Below are 18,017 nucleotides of genomic sequence, written 5' to 3'. Positions count from 1 at the left end.
CATTTGTTTGTTACATCAACTACTTCTCTTGGCTTCACCTGGAAAATTATATGGAAAATTATTTTAAAGTATTTTTAAAAGTGATGTTTCAGCCACAGTTCTAATGGGAATGGAGTCCTATTAGACAGGTGTGGGTGTGGGAGTGGGAGAGAGATTTGCAGATAGTGGTGTTCCCAGGATTCTGCTAACCATGCCCTTTTAGATGATAAAATACATGGTTTGGTAGGTTTGATTGGTTTTAATGTTGAGGGCAGGGGCATTGTTCTTTAGATTTTAATAGAATTTCAGATCACACTGCATATTAACGATCGAGCTATGTTAAATGTTACATTGTACATGACGCTAATGTTACAAAGTGATATGCTCCTTCTTGTAACATAGAAACATAGAAAATACAAGCAGGAGTAAGCCATTCAGTGCATTAAGTTGCTCATCTGATTCAGTACCCTGCACTCTATTTCTCTCCAAATCCTTTGATTTCTTCAACCCTAAGAACTATATCTAACTCCTTCTTGAAAACATTCAATGGTTTGGCCTCAACTGCTTTCTGTGACAGAGAATTCCCAGGCTCACCAATCTCTGGGTGAATAGATTTCTCCTCATCTCAGTCCTAAATGGTCTAACCCAGTTCTTTAGACTGTGATCCCGGTCTGGACTCCCTAGCCATCGGAATCATCCTTTCTGCATCAACCCTGTCTAGTCCTGTTAGAATTTTAAGGTTTCTATGAAATCCCCCCTCATTCTTCTAAAATCTAGTGAATACAATCCGAACTGATCCAAACACTCTTCATATGTTAGTCCTGCCATCAGTCTGGTAAACTTTTGCTGCACTCCCTTCATAGCTAGAACATTCTTCTTCAGATAAGGAGACCAGAACTGCACTCAGTACCCCAGGTGTGATTTCACAAAGGTTGTGTACAATTGCCATAAGGTGTCCCTTCTCCTGTTTGGTAATGAACACCAATACTTGCCCTACTATTGATGTCAGCCTAACAGGTCGATATTTCATTTATTTCTCTCAACCTCCTTTTTCAAACAGAGGGGTTACATTAACTACTCTCCAATCTATAAGATTTATCCCAGAGTATAATCATGAAACATGACCACAATGCATCCATTATCTCAAGGGCCACTTCCTCAAATACTCTGGGATATAGATTATCAAGCTCTGTGGATTTATCAGCATTTAATTCCATCAATTTCCCCAACACCAATATTGATTTCCTCAGTTCGTCACTCTAGGGAAAGTATACTTTTCTGTTTCATGATATTTTTTGGTGAAGAAAATTTGCCAGGACAATGGCAAATTGGAATTCTTTGGCCATACTCTCAATTTTAGGACAAAGAAATTGAGCAAAGCATCAGAAAGATTTCAGAGTATGAATTCACTTCTTCAAAGGACTCATAAAAGGACTTTAATGAATAATGAAAATCTCTTCAGACGTTAAAGCTTTTACGAGAAGATTCACTGTCAGGAGTGCTGAGACAATATCTAGATCATAGGGAATATTCTGGATGAGAAGTTAAGATCAGAAGAACTTTAGGATTGCAAGGGTCTCTATGCGGTGATTTATGGCTTTTAACTCTTACTCGGAACTAATTTAAATCAGTAGATTTTCCCTGATAACTTCTATCTGTTGAGTTCATGTCAGTCAATCCCACAAACGCTAAATCTTGGGATTGTAAGATTCAAATAACCAATCCACAAGGAAGGTAGGTGCCTGAGAATGTTATTTTCTTCCAAATAGTCTCCTTCAACTCAATAAGCCTTAGCTGTGCTTTAACTGTCCAAGATATTTTAAGAGCCTGAGCTTTCTCTCTACAGATCCTATACATTCCCACTTACATCTGAGAATTAGCTTTGTTGTCAGCTGTACTCAAAGGAGTGCAGAGAAAAGTTTACAAGTCACTACTCATGGCACCATCTTAGGTACAAAGGTACCTAGGGACAGATTCTTAAGTATGAATTCTTTGGGAAAAAAATTATGAAAATAAAGAAATGAAAAGTTCAACGTTACCAATCATAGGAATAAATTAGAAAAATAAAGAAATAAGAAGTTCAGAATAACAGTCCTTCTAACACTGCCCACGCTGGCACTTAGCCTCTAGTCCACACCGGGCCTTGACTCCAAACCACACCAGGCTTTACCTCGAGGCTCTTGGGGCTGGGAGATAGCTCTGTAATCATCTGAAGGCCAGAAGTCCATGCTGAAGCCATGCCAGGCCAAATGACCACCACATTGGGCAGGGAGACCCCAATGCCAGGCCAACAGGCTGCCATGTCAGGCCGAGAGGCTGCCATTATGGGCTGAGAGACCACCATGCTGAGCTCAGACATCGCCATGTTGGGTCCTTGCTGAGGCTGGGAATCTGTGTCCATGCTGAGGCTGGGAGTTCGTACCTGTGCTGAGGTTGGGTTTTCAGGATAGTGCCAAGAAGAAAGAGAAAAAAAACACAAAAGGGGAAAAAAAGAGAAGACAAGAAAAGAAGCAGTTGGTAAGGACAAGTCCGGCTAAACAGTCCTATGCCCCCGCCATCTTGGATCTGAGAGTAAATGAGAGTATACAGGATTTATTTCATTTGTAACAGAAAAACCCAAATGAGATGAATTACTAATTTTACAATTTCATTAAATGTAATTAACAAGCAATGCACTTCAAATGAATAACTGTACTATTATGCCAAAAACTTTCAAAGATGTAACAACAACTCAAATCCAGTATAATCCAGTTTCTAACTAGCCAAGAACATAGAGTCATAGAGATGTGCAACACAGAAGCAGACCCTTTAGTCCAACCCGTCCAAGCTGACCAGATAGCCCAACCCAATCTAGTCCCACCTGCCAGCACCTGGCCCATATCCCTCCAAACCCTTCCTATTCATATACCCATTCAACTGCCTTTTAAATATTGCCTCTGGCAGTTCATACCACCCTCTGCATGAAAATGTTGCCCCTTAGGTCTCTTATATCTTTCCCCTCTCACCCTAAACCTATGCCCACTAGTTGTGATTCCCCCCCCCCCCCCCCCCCCCGGGAAAAGACTCTGTCTATTTATCCCATCCATGCCCTTCATGATTTTATAAACCTCTATAAGGTCACCCCTCAGCCTCCAGTGCTCCAGGGAAAACAGTCCCAGCCTGTTCAACCTCTCCCTATAGCTCAAATCCTCCAATCCTGGCAATATCCTTGGAAATCTTTTCTGAACTCTTTCAAGTTTCACAACATTTTTCTGATAAGAAGGAGACCAGAATTGCATGCAATATTCCAACAGTGGCCTAACCAATGTCCTGTACAGTCACAACATGATCTCCCAACTCTGACCAATAAAAGAAAGCATACCAAATGCCTCCTGCACTATCCTATCTACCTGAGACTCCACTATCAAGGAGCTATGAACCTGCACTCCAAGGTCTCTTTGTTCAGCAACACTCCCTAGGAACTTACCATTAAGTGTATAAGTCCTGCTAAGATTTGCTTTCCCAAAATGCAGCACCTTACATTTATCTGAATTAAACTCCATCTGCCACTTCTCAGCCCATTGCCCCATCTGATCAAGATCCTGTTGTAATCAGAGGTAACCCTCTTCGCTGTCCACTACACCACCAAATTTGGTGTCATCTGCAAACTTACCAACTGTACTTCTTATGCTGACATCCAAATCATTACATAAATGATGAAAAGTAGTGGACCCAGCACTGATTGTTGTGGCACTCCACTGGTCACAGGCCTCCACCACTAGCATCTGTCTTCTACCTTTGAGTCAGTTCTGTATCCAAGTGGCTAGTTCTCCCTGTATTCCATGAGATCTAACCTTGTTAACAATTCTCCCATGAGGAACCTTGTCAAATGCCTTACTGGAGTCCATATAGATCACACCTACTGCTCTGCCCTCATCAATCCTCTTTGCTACTTCTTCAAAAAACTCAATCACTTTTGTGAGATATGATTTCCCATGCACAATGCCATGTTGACTATCCCTAATCAGTCCTTGCCTTTCCAAATACATGTACATCCTGTCCCTCAGGATTCCCTCCAACAACATGCCGACCACCAACATCAGGCTCACTGGTCTATAGTTCCCTGGCTTCTCCTTACCACCCTTCTTAAACAGTGGCACCACGTTAGCCAACCTCCAGTCTTCTGGCACCTCACCTGTGACTATCGATGATACGCAACATCTAAGAATAATTAAAAATAGAATATCTAACAATTTCCAAGAACATAATATCGATCAACATTTAAAGTAATGCTTTGCCTTAAAGCCCTGAATAAGTAAGTTACCTACTCCCAGTAGGAGAAAATATGTTTTGAAAAGTATGATTGAGGGTTCCTAATCCTTCTGAAATTTCAGTGAAAGTCTTAGTTTTATATTGAATGGATCCCTCCAGCTTTGCAAATATGTGTTAAGCTTCTGGTTTTTGTTCATCCCATTTTCATACGACGTTTAACATAATTCCTTTATTATCCATTGAATGTTCCTTTATGAAGTTGTGAGCTTTTATTTAGTCAACTTGTTTGTGATGATTTATTTCTTCCTTGGATATTCCTTACATGACTCCCTTCCTTTCAATCTTAAAAGTAGCCTTTGTTAAAGATTTATCAGTAAAGAAAATGTTTCATTCTCTGTCTTATCAAATATTGCTGATTTTTGATATCTCCGTGATAAAGGTCCTTGCTATCATTTATCAGTTTCATGCTTCCCATATAGCTTCTGTAATTAACGTTAGTTTTCAAACCTAGGTGTGATATTGTCCTGTATCTGTCTGAGAATTCTTTTTGGTGATTAAGCTATTGTTTATTTGATGTCTGTATTGAATACTAATCTAATAACTTAATTAATAGCAAATGTGTGTTGTCTCCATACCAATTCTAGGTATATCCTAATTTTGAAGTGGACCTTGCTGGTTTTTCCTGCTCGTTGCAAGGTGCGTTTAATGGTTAACTCTGACATGTTGAGATAGGTCCTCAGAAAATTAAATCATCAACTAGGCAAGGCAATTTGTCACAGAATGGGATATAGTCATCATCTTGACATAAAATGGAATATTTGGTAATCTTTGTAGAATATTTAGTTTAATATATGCTGACATGTGAATTCAGCAGTGGTTTGTTCAGATTTTAGAAATAGACAGAACTAAGAGATCCTACAACTACTAGATCAAATCTACACTCTGCATTTTGGCCACATCCAGTTGTGAATGGTGGAAAACACTAAAACAAGTAACAGGAGATTGAGGTTCCAGAATTAATCCAATCTTCAATGATGAGGGAACCCAGCACATCAATGCAAAACACAAGGCTGAGTTATTTGCATCTATTTTCAGCCAGAAGTGCTAAGTAGATAATCCATCATGGCCTCCTCGTGAGGTCCCCAGTATTATAGATGCAACTCTTCAGCCAACTCGATTCGTTCCACATGGAATCAAGAAATGGCTAAGAGCACTGGATACTGCAAATGTTATGGGCTCTGACAACATCCTGGCAAGCTATCCCAATACAGTTACAACACTAGCATCTATCCGAAAATATGGAAAATTGCCCAATTATGTTCTGCGCAAAAAGCAAGACAAATCCAATTCAACTGATTAATCCCATATGTCAAGTCTCGATCATGAGCACAATGATGAAAGGGATCATCATTAGTGCTATCAAGTTACAAGTGACACTCCCCAGGGCCACTCAGCTCCTGACTTCATCACAGCCTTGGTCTAAACACGAACAGAAGAGCTGAATTCCAGAAGAGAGGTGTGATTGAATGCCTAGATAAAAAGGCAGTATTTGGGAGAGTGTGGCATCAAGGAGTTCCAGTAAAATTGGTGTCAATGGGTATCGGGGCAAACTCTCCATTGGTTGAATTCATACCTGGCACATGGGAAGATAGCTGTTGTTGTTGGTAGTCAGTTATCTCAACTTCAGAATAACTTTGCAGGTGTTCATCAAGGTAGTGTCCTAGGCCCAACCATCTCCAGCTGCTTCATCAATGACCTTCCCTCCATCATGAGGTCAGAAGTGGGGATAATCACCAATGATTGCACAAGGTTCAGGACCATTCATGATTCCTCAAGTACTGAAGCAGTCTGCGTCCATAATATTCTGTCTTGGTCTGATAAATGACAAGTAATATTTGTGCCAAATAAGTGTCAGGCAATGATCATTTCCAACAAGAAAGTCTAACTATTGCCTCTTGGTAATCAAAGGCATTATGATAGTTGAACTCCGCATTGTAAGTATTGTGGTTACAAAAACAGGTCATACATTAGGAATTCTGTCGCAAGTAAGTGACCTGTTGTCTCTACAAAACCTGTTCACCAACTACAAAACAGAAGTCACATAAGGTGGAATACTTTCCTGTGCTTTGGTGAATGCAGCTCTAACAACATTCAAGAAGCTTCACACCAGCCAGAACAAATCATTCCTTTTCATAGGCTGATTGGCACACCATCCACCCACCTTTCAGTATTCACCCCCATCACACCAACACACAATGGCAGGAGTGTGTATCATGTTGATAACATACTGCAGTAACTTGCCAAGGTTCTTCCAACAAACCATTCTAAACCTGGGACCGTCACTACCTGGAATGACAAAGGCAACAGGTACTTGGCAACACCACCAGCTGCAGGTTCCCCTCAAGTCACACATCATTCTGGCTTGGAGCAACATTGTCTTCTCTTCTCTGTTGCTGGGTTACATTACTGAAACTCCCTTCCCACAACACTGTGGTATCCCTGCATCCCAAAGACTGCAGTAGTTTGAGAAGGCAGTTTGACATCATCCTCACTGCCCGCATTGCATGAACAATTTTTTTTAAATGGTGCAGCCTCGCAGACCCTGCATCTTGATGTTTGATTATTGGAGGCGTACAGTATAAACCATTCTAAAATGTCCAGGAATACATGAATAGCTGTTGCTGAATCAACAAAAATTGTGTTAAAATTCTTGACTTTTAATATTATTGATCTCATTCAGACCATCATCTTGTACTCTTGGTTGACAAAATCTACTTGATTAATAAGGTATGTAATTAGCATATCTTCTGCTTCTTCTTGTTCACTTTACTAAGCTCTTTGTTTTGGAAGTTAGCTGTTTGTTTGAATTTCTCTTCAAAGATTATCTGACATTGCAGGGTTGCTGAATGTTTTCAAATCTACCACAGTGAAGGTATTGGCCGCCCTCTGTTGGACAATTTTGTCACCTACAATATCTCCTTGCAAAACTTCAAAATGGCGGTTCCCATCTTTTCCCCATTTTCTGGTGGGTTTCCCTGGAGCAAGGCAACCATCTTTGGTCCTAGTTTGCTGAAAGGTCCAAATTGACCCTCAGCCTTGCATTGAACTAGTCCTCAAACCCCACACTGCATTGCGCTTTGCATTCAATCTGCCTCAATCTGCTCACCTGCTTAAAGGTCAGCCATTGCTCTGACTGGAATTAATCAGCAAGTATACTGTCAAGAGTTTAAGCAACTCAATTTCTTAGTATTGAATCTTCATATGAATTAGTGGCACCATATATATGGCATGGTGGCTCAGTGCCTCACTGCGCCAGGGACACAGGTTTCATTCCAGCCTTGGGCGACTGTGTGTGGAGTTTGCACACTCTCCCTGCATCTGCGCGGGTTTCCTCCGGGTGCTGCAGCTTCCTCCCACAATCCAAAGATGTGCAGGTCAGGTGAATTGACCATGCTAAATTTCCCATAATGTTCGGTGCATGAGTCAGAGGGAAATGGGTCTGGGTGGTTACTCTTCAGAGTTTCGGTGTGGACTTGTTGGGTCAAATGGCCTGTTTCCACACCATAGGGAATCTAAAAAAAGACCTCTGATGAAATCTACTGAGAGACTGGTTTCTGGAACTCATAGCCAGAGCAAACATACTCAAATAATAAGATTCTCAGGGCTGAAATAAGTATCAAAGGCTGCAAGTATCAGAAATTTACTGAGGTTTCATCTTCACTTTGCCTGAAAAAAAATCGCTTCAGCAATGGGTCCACTGCATATGATAAAGAACTGACCTGGAGCTGTTGCTAGGTCAAGTGGGGACCTGATGTAATTTATACCTGTAGAACTGTCTTCCCCGATCCCATCTAAGCTCTCATGTTAGTCCATCTATCCCCTCCAATTTGGGAAAGAGCATGGACTGCTCAGTTAGTGCACACATCCTGCCACTTTAGAGTATGTCTCACTTTATGGTTGAGCCATTGAGCCATTGCCTTTGGGAAATCTTCTGAGGAGCCTCTGCCTCAGAGTTCAACCTTGCCTCATGGTTCTTCAAAGTCAACTTTAAAAAATGTCACCCTTAAACAGGTATCTCCATCACTGCTACAACATTTGATCCGATTCTCAGGTGAGTTTTTCAAGTCATAAAACAAGCTCAGGCCAGACTGTTTAATAATTGCTAAATTAAGCTCATTGTCACACTGCACATAATGGTAAGGGTGCAGAGCAGCATACTTATGCTGTCCAGGGTTCAACTTCTTAGTAAAACACTAACATGTAACTATTGACATCACAGTGACATCACAGCTTACCTCAGAGACTCGTGTTCATTAAACCCTATCTCCAGAGAAGGTGCTATCTAATGAGCATCAGTTGAGTTGCTGGAGCACATCTTGTACATGGCAATGAAATGATCGATTATAAATTTCTGAAGTTCATTTGTACCCAAAGTTCCAATACTTTCTTAATCTCCTAATACTTTTTTTTCCTGAATCAACCTGTTCAGAGATGTTATTGCACATCACTGGAGCAGGTGGGACTTGAGCCCAGGCCTCCAGATACAGGAATAGGGACACTGGACGTCCAAAGATCAGGAGGGTGAGGTTGAAATGTTACCAAAAACACAACAAAATATTTTACAAACAACTAAAAAGGAAATGCAAGCACCTATAACCAAAAAAAAATCATCCATGGACTCCATAGCGCCAGAAAATAAACTGTTAGGCTGGGAGTCCATTAACCACAGCCATCTGTGTTTATGCAAGACTGCTGCTTCCAATACCCTCCACTCCAATTCCCATGATTAATAGGAGGACACCCGCATAGAGAACCCTCCACTGGGAATCCCCGCTGCCTGGTGACAAATAAGCACATTGAGGTGTATCCAGGCAGCAGATGTAGGAGTCATGGTGGGTGGTGTACAGCCTGTACAAAGAATGCCTCTTTGCGAGGCAGTAAGACACACTACAAATACCTAAGGGGTGGCTCAGGTTGTGGGGCACAGGCTCCTGAGGGAGGTTCAGCAACTGGGGCCAATGTGAAATTCCATCTGAGCAGAGGTATGCAGAGACAGGATTCCATTACACAACCTGAGCATTCTCCAACTGGTGCACAACGTCAGGTCCAAGCACTGCCATTTTCAGGTGACAGATGGCATTGGCTGCAAGTTGGATGTCCACCACTGCCCTGCTTGCCAATTGCAGCGGCAACCTCCAGACCAGGCCTCCACCACCCAGCACGTCTCAAATTCTTGTCACCCCCACAGTCTTCCCTTCCGCCAGCCACTCAAATCCATGATGGTGGAGGTGTGGATTCCTGAGCTGTGGCTCTCTGACAATCGCCACTACCTTCAGCAGGAAGACCCAGCCTGAATCGACCATGTTCGAGACTTTGACCAAGCTATGGTAAAAGACAGTTAGGTAGCATCCAAGGAGCAGGAGAGTCAACATTTCACTTCTGATGAAGGGCTTATGCCCGAAACATCGACTGCGTTTTTCCAGCAACACACTCTTCAATTCTGATCTCCAGCATCTGCAATCCTCATTTTCTCCTGTGCTGAAAGACAGGCAGCCACCTGAGTGAATAAACCTAGTTGTCAATAAACAGGAGCTGTGTGTCATAGTTGAGGATGTGCACCAGATGGAAAATCTTTTTATTTTAATTTGGGATGTTGTGGAGAGGGATGGGGGCACCAGCAATACCAGCATTTGTTGTCCATCCATACTTGAACTGGTTTGGTCTCAAGGCCAATTCAGAGGGCTGTTAAGTCAACAAAATTGCTTGGGTCTGGAGTCCCAAGAAGCCCAGACCAGGTAATGGCAGCTGATTTCATTCCATAAAGAACATTAGTGAACCAGAGGAATTTTTACATCAATCAACACATGGTTACAATAGACCAGGTTTTAATTGTAGTTTTTGTTGAATACAAATTTCACCATGTACCACAGAAAGATTCAAAGTCATACCCCCAGAATATTAGCCTGGCTTCTGGACAACCAGACCAGAAACACCAGAACCACGCCACCACAGCTTAATCTTTGTGTAGGATTTTATATTTTAAACATCATTCCTCTTGTGCAAGCAATGCTCGCTGACCCTGTCCACTATTTCTTTAATTTCAAAAATAAACTTTGATAAAATATACATCCATAGTCTCTACATCAGTTCATTCCTGTACAGTTATCATATGGAGAGCAAACATACATTGGAGTTTGACTTTCCTGACAGTTCCAATCAACCAAATACATTTCTTACTAATGCAAAATACTATTTACATATATTTGAGGCACTGGGAGGGTCCAGTAACTAAATGGATCCCTGTTCCACTTTGGCAGAAAGACCTCCAACAGTAGTCTATTCCCATTACGCCTTTATAGCAGCTACCCCAAGCTTAAGTACATCCCTCAGCATGTTGTCTTGGACCTTGGAATGTGCCAGCCTGCAAAACTCAGTCAAGGTTGATGTCTTGCACTGGAAGACCAACAAGTTCCAGACAGACCGAAGAGTGTTTTTCACTGAGTTGATAGTTCTCCAGGCAAGTCGATGTTTGGCTCAACGTGTGTCCTCGAGAACAGACAATAGAGCACACGGAGCTGTTCAAGATGAACCTCGACAAAAACCATTGCATTTCTTCCAAACTTCTTTTGAAAAGGCACATTCCAGCAGGAGGTATATGACTCTACCACCCACCACCCCACCCCAATAGCTACTTTAATGGAAGCATGTACTGGTGCAGAAAGTCTGGGCAGACAAGAAGGATCTCACAGGTAGTGCCTTTCTAATTACCAGCCCAGCTATGTCTTGGTGCTTGTTAGAAAGTTCTGGTGATGAGGCATTCTGCTCAGGGAACAATCTGACAGGATTCACCCTCTCCTGTTCCCACAAAGTCATGAGGATACTATGTGCTGACCACGTCCTTATGGTTTTGTGATCAAAGGTGCTTTTCTTTGCAAATTTCTTACAAAAGACAGGTGATATGGAATGGTCCAACTACTTGGAGCATTCTGTGATGCTGAGGCCAGGCCCATCTTCACAACATCAGGACAGGTAGAATCTCAGTACTTAGCACAGATCTGGCCCATTCACGTAGTGACACTTGGTGTTTGTGTACTGAGGGTCCATGCACAGCATGATGCAGCCACGCACAATGGTGATTATTACGACGAGGGCAGTGTTGGGTATATTCTTCCCCCCTTATCCAGAGTTTTGTACATTGATGTACTTATGGACATGGTCCATCATAGACTCCAGCTGAAGTGGAAGATGGCTTGGGTAACTGCAAAAGGAATGGGCCAGACCTGCACCACATACATCATCGAGAGTACCTCACACTTGATGACTAAGTTTTTACCTGCAATGGAGAGGGAGTAGTGCTCCCAAAAGCCCAGGTTCTAGCTCACCTTAGTGATACATCCCTCTCTAATTCTGGCACATGCCCAGGCCCTCTCAACCATATTCCTAGCACCTACAGGTAATCTGACCCGAAAGTGAAGAGGATAAAAGATCAGTTGGCCCAGTTCCTAAAGGACATGACCTCGTTCTTGCCTTAATTTACCTTTACTCCAAAGGTAATTTCAAACTGGCTGCAGATGCTCATGAGTCTGTTCACTGACAGCAGATCTGAGCAGAAAATGGCAATATCACCAATGTCCAGGGAGGCTTTGACCTGCAGGCCTCCACTGTCTGAAATAGCCATCCCTCTCAGACTCACATCTTTCCTGATGGGACTCGGTAAATGGCTCTATACAATACACAAATAAGGCAGCAGAGAGAGGCCTTGCCTGAGTCCAGATCTACTTAGGAAGCTTTCTGATTCCCACCCATTGAGTGAGACTGTTCTACTGATGTTAGTGTGGAGCAGCTAGATCCATTGTGCACTTCCTCCTCAAAGCCTAGTTTGGATAGCAAATCCATATGTAGGTGTGCAAAAGCCTTCTCCTGGTCCAGGCTGATAAAGGGGGCATCCTGCACATCTGCTATGTTTAAGTACAGCTGGCAGCTAATTCAGTACATGATCAGTGCTTTCAATTGTCACCAAAATATACTGAAATGAACACTGTTTGGTCACATCAAGCTAAAATATAGAAGAACACAGACGTTTTTCATAGCAACTTTATGGTTAGAAAAAAAAAAGCCAGTGAGCTATTCCAAGCAGATTTTCAATCCTCACTGGTCAGTAAACTGCTTAATAATAAATATTTTTGAGATTATCTATTCTATTTAGCAATTCAAAATAGCAAGTGGAAACCATTTAAACTCATTTAACCAGCAGAGAACGTAACGATGGAGCTGAAGTTGTATGCAGTTCTGTTTGCCACACAATGGGATGTGGTTGCCTCAAGAGGGTTTCTTGAAATTTGCTCATAGTGAGTATCAATAGCTAGGCCAGCAATTATTGCCAATCCCCAATTGTCAAGGCGGCAGTTAATAGTCAATCACATTGCTGCTGGTCTAAAGTCAGAAGTAGGCCAGATCATGTTAAATTGGCAGATTTCCCTCACTAAATGACATTGGACTACATGTGTTTTCAGGTTGCAACATTAAGATAAATAGGGTGAAACTGTCCCATTAATCTGGGAGCCAAAAGTCAGGGGGTACATTTAAGGTAAATGTGCTCAACTGCCAGCTCCTTTAAGGATTCTTTTCACCCAGAAGGTTGTGGCTATCTGAAACTCAGTACCTGAAAGAGTAGTAGAGGTGGAAACATTCAACAACTATTTACCTGAGCAGTTGGAGCACCATAGCATGCAAAGCTGTGGTGACATTCTGGAAAACAGGATTAGATGAATGTGTGATGACTGGCGTGAACACAATAGGCCTGTTTCCCTGCTTTAAAATCTCTATGATTCTAAATTAGTAAGTCTGATGAGTAATTGCAAAGGTGTTGAGCCACCTTGAAGCAGCCACCCAAGATTGAAGGCTATAGGAATCATCATATTCCAAAATAAAACAAGTGGAAAGCATTAATAAAAAGTTTTATTTTGTAAGCATTTCAAAGATCAACAAAAACACAAAGCTGCAATTTTTAGGCAATTACAGTGTGGCAATCTCAGATTCTAGCACAATGTTTGATACACCAAGAACCTTACAACAACTCAAAAGCAAATTAACTGCCCCTTCCCCAAAGCCAGATGGTGATGCGTGTCAACATGAAGTTGCTCTCACCATGCCATTTTTATTCTCTTCACTGTACCGACCAAGGCAAGCATCAAACAAAACACCACTAAAGGACAGAGACTTTGGATCACCCAAAGACACTGTTATAGTGTGTTAACTATACAAAACAAAAATAAACTGTACAGTTTAAAATCAAATTCTCATATACATAGCCTTATATATTTTAAAAAGAAGCAGTGTGTACAGGGCAAGGGTAAATGCTCTATAGCTGAGAAATGTTGCTGGAAGAAAGTTGAATAAAATTCAGTCGTCATCTTCTTCCTCTTCCTCCTCCTCTTCCTCATCCTCTTCTTCCTCATCTTCCTCCTCCTCTTCCTCCACCACCTTCTTCTTTTCTACTTTGGCAGTTGAAGCCTTCTTGGTAGAATCAGACTTTGTTTTAGCACGATATGCTGCAAGGTCCTAGAAATCAAGAATGTTTCTTTAGTTTTGCTAAAAGCAATAGGTAAGTAAATATCCACTTTTGGTTACAGTAACTATTAGCCAAGATCAATGTAATTTAATATTTGGTAAAATTTTGACTGATAATGCTCTCTACATCAATAGACCTGATACAGCATCAGTATGTGCTGACAAGGTTATGGCAAGTTTAAACATTGAATTGTGCCAAGTTGCAGAATCACATCAGGAATTTTCATCCAAATATCCAAACAGTATTACTCATTTGCAAACACTTCTTACCCCTCCTATCTTATTGCCCCCCACACCTTTCCAAATCTGCTAATTTAAAGGTCACTAAAATCACACATTAATCGCCATCAAGTTATTTTGGCACAAGGGTAGAAGGGAAACAAAAAAAGTTAGTATCTTTTGGTCAAATATTACCATTTCATATCTTTCCTTGAGTTTTGCTGCCCTCTTTTCATATGGAATCTTTTCGCTTGCAGATGTTGCATTCCAAAGCAGTCCCAACTTTCTGGCTGTATCCCCAATTGATGCTCCAGGATTTTCCTCTTTAATTTTGGGGCGCCAGTCAGAGCAGAACACAAAGAAAGCAGATCTGAAATTAATTAGAGGCAGTAAGTAAGTATTAAAAGGCAAACGTGCACAATATGAAATTGTAAACTGATCTACCAAGTAAATGCATGGAACGTTAAACCAACTTTCTTCATTGTAGCTTTGGGGATATTGCTGGCGGCAGCTGTCCCATTTGCTGAAGATAGGGCACATGCTTCAGCACGATAGTTATATGGAGGAACTTTTATTAAAAATGCATTTGAGCATTTAAACACTGTTTACAGCTCTAGTCAGTGAAGTGGCACAGTGAATGTTTCTTGAATATAGTTTCTATTGCAGATTCCTAGCAAAGAAAGCATTTTGCTTTGTAATTGTGTTAGAATATATTTTATGAAAACTTACGGAGGCCTCTTTGGTGCATTAGGGTCCTTCTTTTTCTTCATTTTCTTGGCACCTTTTGGTGGCTCATAATTCTTCATTTCTTTCTCCCAACGGATCTTGTCTTCTTTTGCCTTATCTTCAAATTTTAGTTTCTCTTTACTCGTCATGGACTGTAAAAGAATTTAACTAAAACAACATCACAAAAAAAACTGCACATTTACTTTATGCAAGATTTTTATGACCGACCAAACAAATTAAAACCTTAAGCTACATTTTTGGCAACTAAAATATCTAGCATTATTGATCCCATTCTTGCCACCATCCATGATGATTTTGTAAAACTGAATTTTCTCTTCCACGGTTTTGAGTCTAATCCAATTCCAGTTGAGGAAAGTAATGTTCCAGTAACACATTTTCCGTCTTGTTATTTTCATCAACCAAAAATTAGGGCAAAGATGGTACCTATCAGATTCATGTAATATTAACGTATGTTTTTGTTTGAAAAACACATTTGTACCAGATAAAAAAATAAACTAAAGCACAGAAGCTGTAAAGAGTATTCTGCACCTAGATACAAAAGAACAATTCTGATGCTGCAGTTAACAAGCACAAAACTGATTAGTGTCAGAGTTAATAAATACAAAAACTTGGGCAATTCACTTCAGAAGGTGCAGAGGTGATCGTCTACTACTCTAAAACACACTCTACCATTGTGAATGTTAATCCAGGATACTGTTTTAAAGTTAAATTGGTCCAGAAAAATAGCAAAGTTAGTGCAGTGGAAAATTCAACACCAATGTAAATTTGTACAGAAGAATTTCCAGAGTGAAAATGCTGAATATATATTAAGAAACAAATGGATAATAAATTAAGGGTGGGGAAGAAAATATCTGCCAATTTTCTAGATGCATGATTGAAGATGATGGACTAAATGGCCTCTATCAACACTATTAACCGAATGCCGATATTTCCAGGGCATGACCAAATATTTAAATCTAGCAAATAAATGTGTAACCCAAGTTACATGGACGTGAACGTCCCACCTTCCATCTTTCCGCACACTTCTTTGAGAATTCGGAGAAGTTGACACTTGCATCGGGATGCTTCTTCTTGTGCTCCTCACGACAAGTTTGGACGAAAAATGCATACGAGGACATTTTGCCTCGGGGTTTTTTTGGATCACCTCTTGCCATTTTGGCTTCTGTCTGAAGAACAGGAAAACGATTAATTCAATTCAGCACGATTCTTAATCTTGCACTGCTTTTAAGTTTTTTTAAAAAAAAATGAAATTGAGGCGAGGGGCTCCTGTTTTTAAAAGGGATGAATCTTAGGATCGTAATTTAATTTAATAGAACATAGCCAACTGTTCGTTTCAAGTGAGAAGAAACAGAACTTTTCGGATTATTATAAGAGATTGATAGCATATGGTGATGCTAATACAGATGAGCTATCTCGGTACCTTAAATTACCTGCGTCTGCCTGTTACGAGAAGTGTTACACTATTCAGAATTGCCTTTCATTTGAAACCTTCTCGAAACAGCAAATTGCTACCCCATTCACAAGATATGAAAAACAACCGCGCCCACATATTTCAGTATGGGACGGGGGTGGGGGAACGAACGGTACACCATTTCAAACAGCCTAAATGAAATGCATCCGACTTGGCAATTTTTGTTTGAACGTAAATCCAATCCGCAGCAAAACTTTGATTTAAAAGTAAAAAGAGACTGAACTGGTTTTCCTTTTTTTAAAAAAAATGTTTCCGGAATATCACAGCCCCACCTAAACATTTAACGCCGTTATATTGGAAAGTTTAAAAAAAAATACAAAATTAACACGAGTCTGTTTGCCAGATCACTTCGTGGCTTTTACTAGTGACATTAATCCCCACTGGTGAAGGTGAAGAAAAACAAAAAAGAAAAACTGAGAAAAACAAAATCTCCATTTTAAAAAAAATATTTTATTTTCCAAGCTTATTTTTAAAAAGTTAATCCGTTCTAAACATTTTATCCCGTTTGAAATTGCGTGGCGAAGTGCCTGTACTTCAAGCTGTAGACTGGAGCAATGGCTGAGAACAAAAAAAAGGAAAGAGGTCAAACAACAACGACAATATTTCTTCATCCATGTTGAAAAATCCTTCTTCATGAGAGAAAGTCCCCTTCAAATATCACCAAACACCGCCTTCGGACCGTTTCCAATCTGCAGGCGCCCGTTTTCCGTGTGTTTTTCTCGCCTGTGGTCTTTGCGCTGAGTGGTATATAGTTATAGTGTGGGCTTTGTACATATAGTTTAGTGTTCGAGCTGCGAATGGCCGCTTGCCTCTAACACACAGTACAGTACAGTACATGGCTCCATCTTAGCAGCGTCAGTGCGAGGCGCACACACACAGCCCAGCTCCCCTTACAGCCCACATTTCACCCCGCTAACACCGCGGAACCCCGACAAAAAGCGCACGGTTGCAGAGCCCAGAGCCCGGGCCACCCGATGCCGCCCACAGACCCGGCTGCGGAGCCACCTCCGCGGCGCTAGACGCGGTTTGGAAAAGTTGAACCCAACTCGCTCTCGACGCGCTGCTGTTTAATAATGGCTTTCCCTCAGCCGCCGTCAGCCATGTTAAACAGCGCGGCTGAGGGGAATTTTTTTTTTAAGTTTAATCCGAACGTTCTAACAGCGCCCCTTTGTAAAGTAGAATAAGAGAGTAAGACATGCCGGTTTAGGAGACGGTGGATGTTAGCCGTCAATATTGTCGAGTGTCCGCTGTCTCTCTATCTTACACACTGCCTGTCCTACAGCCGCTCGCTGCAATGGCTGTGGACGCGCTCACTGCCTGCGCACTATCCACAGTCACTGCCGCACTCCCATTGGCCACAACGCAGGCACTGCGCTCACCCATTGGCCAGTGCTCTTCCATTGTTCTGACTAGAACTGCTCCTCCATTGGATGCCAGGGGGAAAACGACGGCCGAGGGCGAAACAGCGCGCAAATACAAACCCAAACAGAGAACACACAGACGAGGCACCGAGCTCACAGACAGGCAATGAATACACTGACAGGCACTGGTCACACAGACAGGCAGTGGGTACACTGACAGGCACTGATCACACAGACAGGCAGTGGATACACTTACAGGCACTGGCCACACAGACAGGCGGGGGGACACTTACAGGCACTGATCACACAGTTAGTGGGTACACTTACAGGTACTGATCACACAGACAGGCAGTGGGTACACTTACAGGCACTGATCACATAGACAGGTAGTGGGGATACTTACAGGCACTGATCACACA

General features: G+C 41.6%; 1 protein-coding gene across 2 annotated transcripts; it reads right to left on the bottom strand.

The window, feature by feature from the left end:
- Positions 1-13,170: 13,170 nt before the first annotated feature.
- LOC140481303 (high mobility group protein B1-like) lies at positions 13,171-17,597 on the bottom strand. 2 transcript variants are annotated; one of them, XM_072577263.1, is made up of 5 exons: positions 17,433-17,597; positions 15,771-15,928; positions 14,749-14,897; positions 14,215-14,389; positions 13,171-13,791 (listed from the first exon to the last, which is right to left on the bottom strand). In XM_072577263.1, the coding sequence occupies exons 2-5, from the start codon at positions 15,918-15,920 to the stop codon at positions 13,633-13,635; spliced, it is 633 nt and encodes a 210-aa protein (XP_072433364.1). In that variant the 5' UTR covers positions 15,921-15,928; positions 17,433-17,597; the 3' UTR covers positions 13,171-13,632. The 2 variants fall into 2 exon arrangements, with proteins under 2 accessions (XP_072433364.1, XP_072433365.1); XM_072577264.1 differs by having other exon boundaries at positions 17,437-17,578.
- Between the last annotated feature and the right edge of the window lie 420 nt (positions 17,598-18,017).

The sequence above is a fragment of the Chiloscyllium punctatum genome, chromosome 9 (assembly GCF_047496795.1).
Source record: "Chiloscyllium punctatum isolate Juve2018m chromosome 9, sChiPun1.3, whole genome shotgun sequence".
Lineage (NCBI taxonomy): Eukaryota > Metazoa > Chordata > Chondrichthyes > Orectolobiformes > Hemiscylliidae > Chiloscyllium > Chiloscyllium punctatum.
This window is presented reverse-complemented; position numbering and strand designations above follow the sequence as displayed.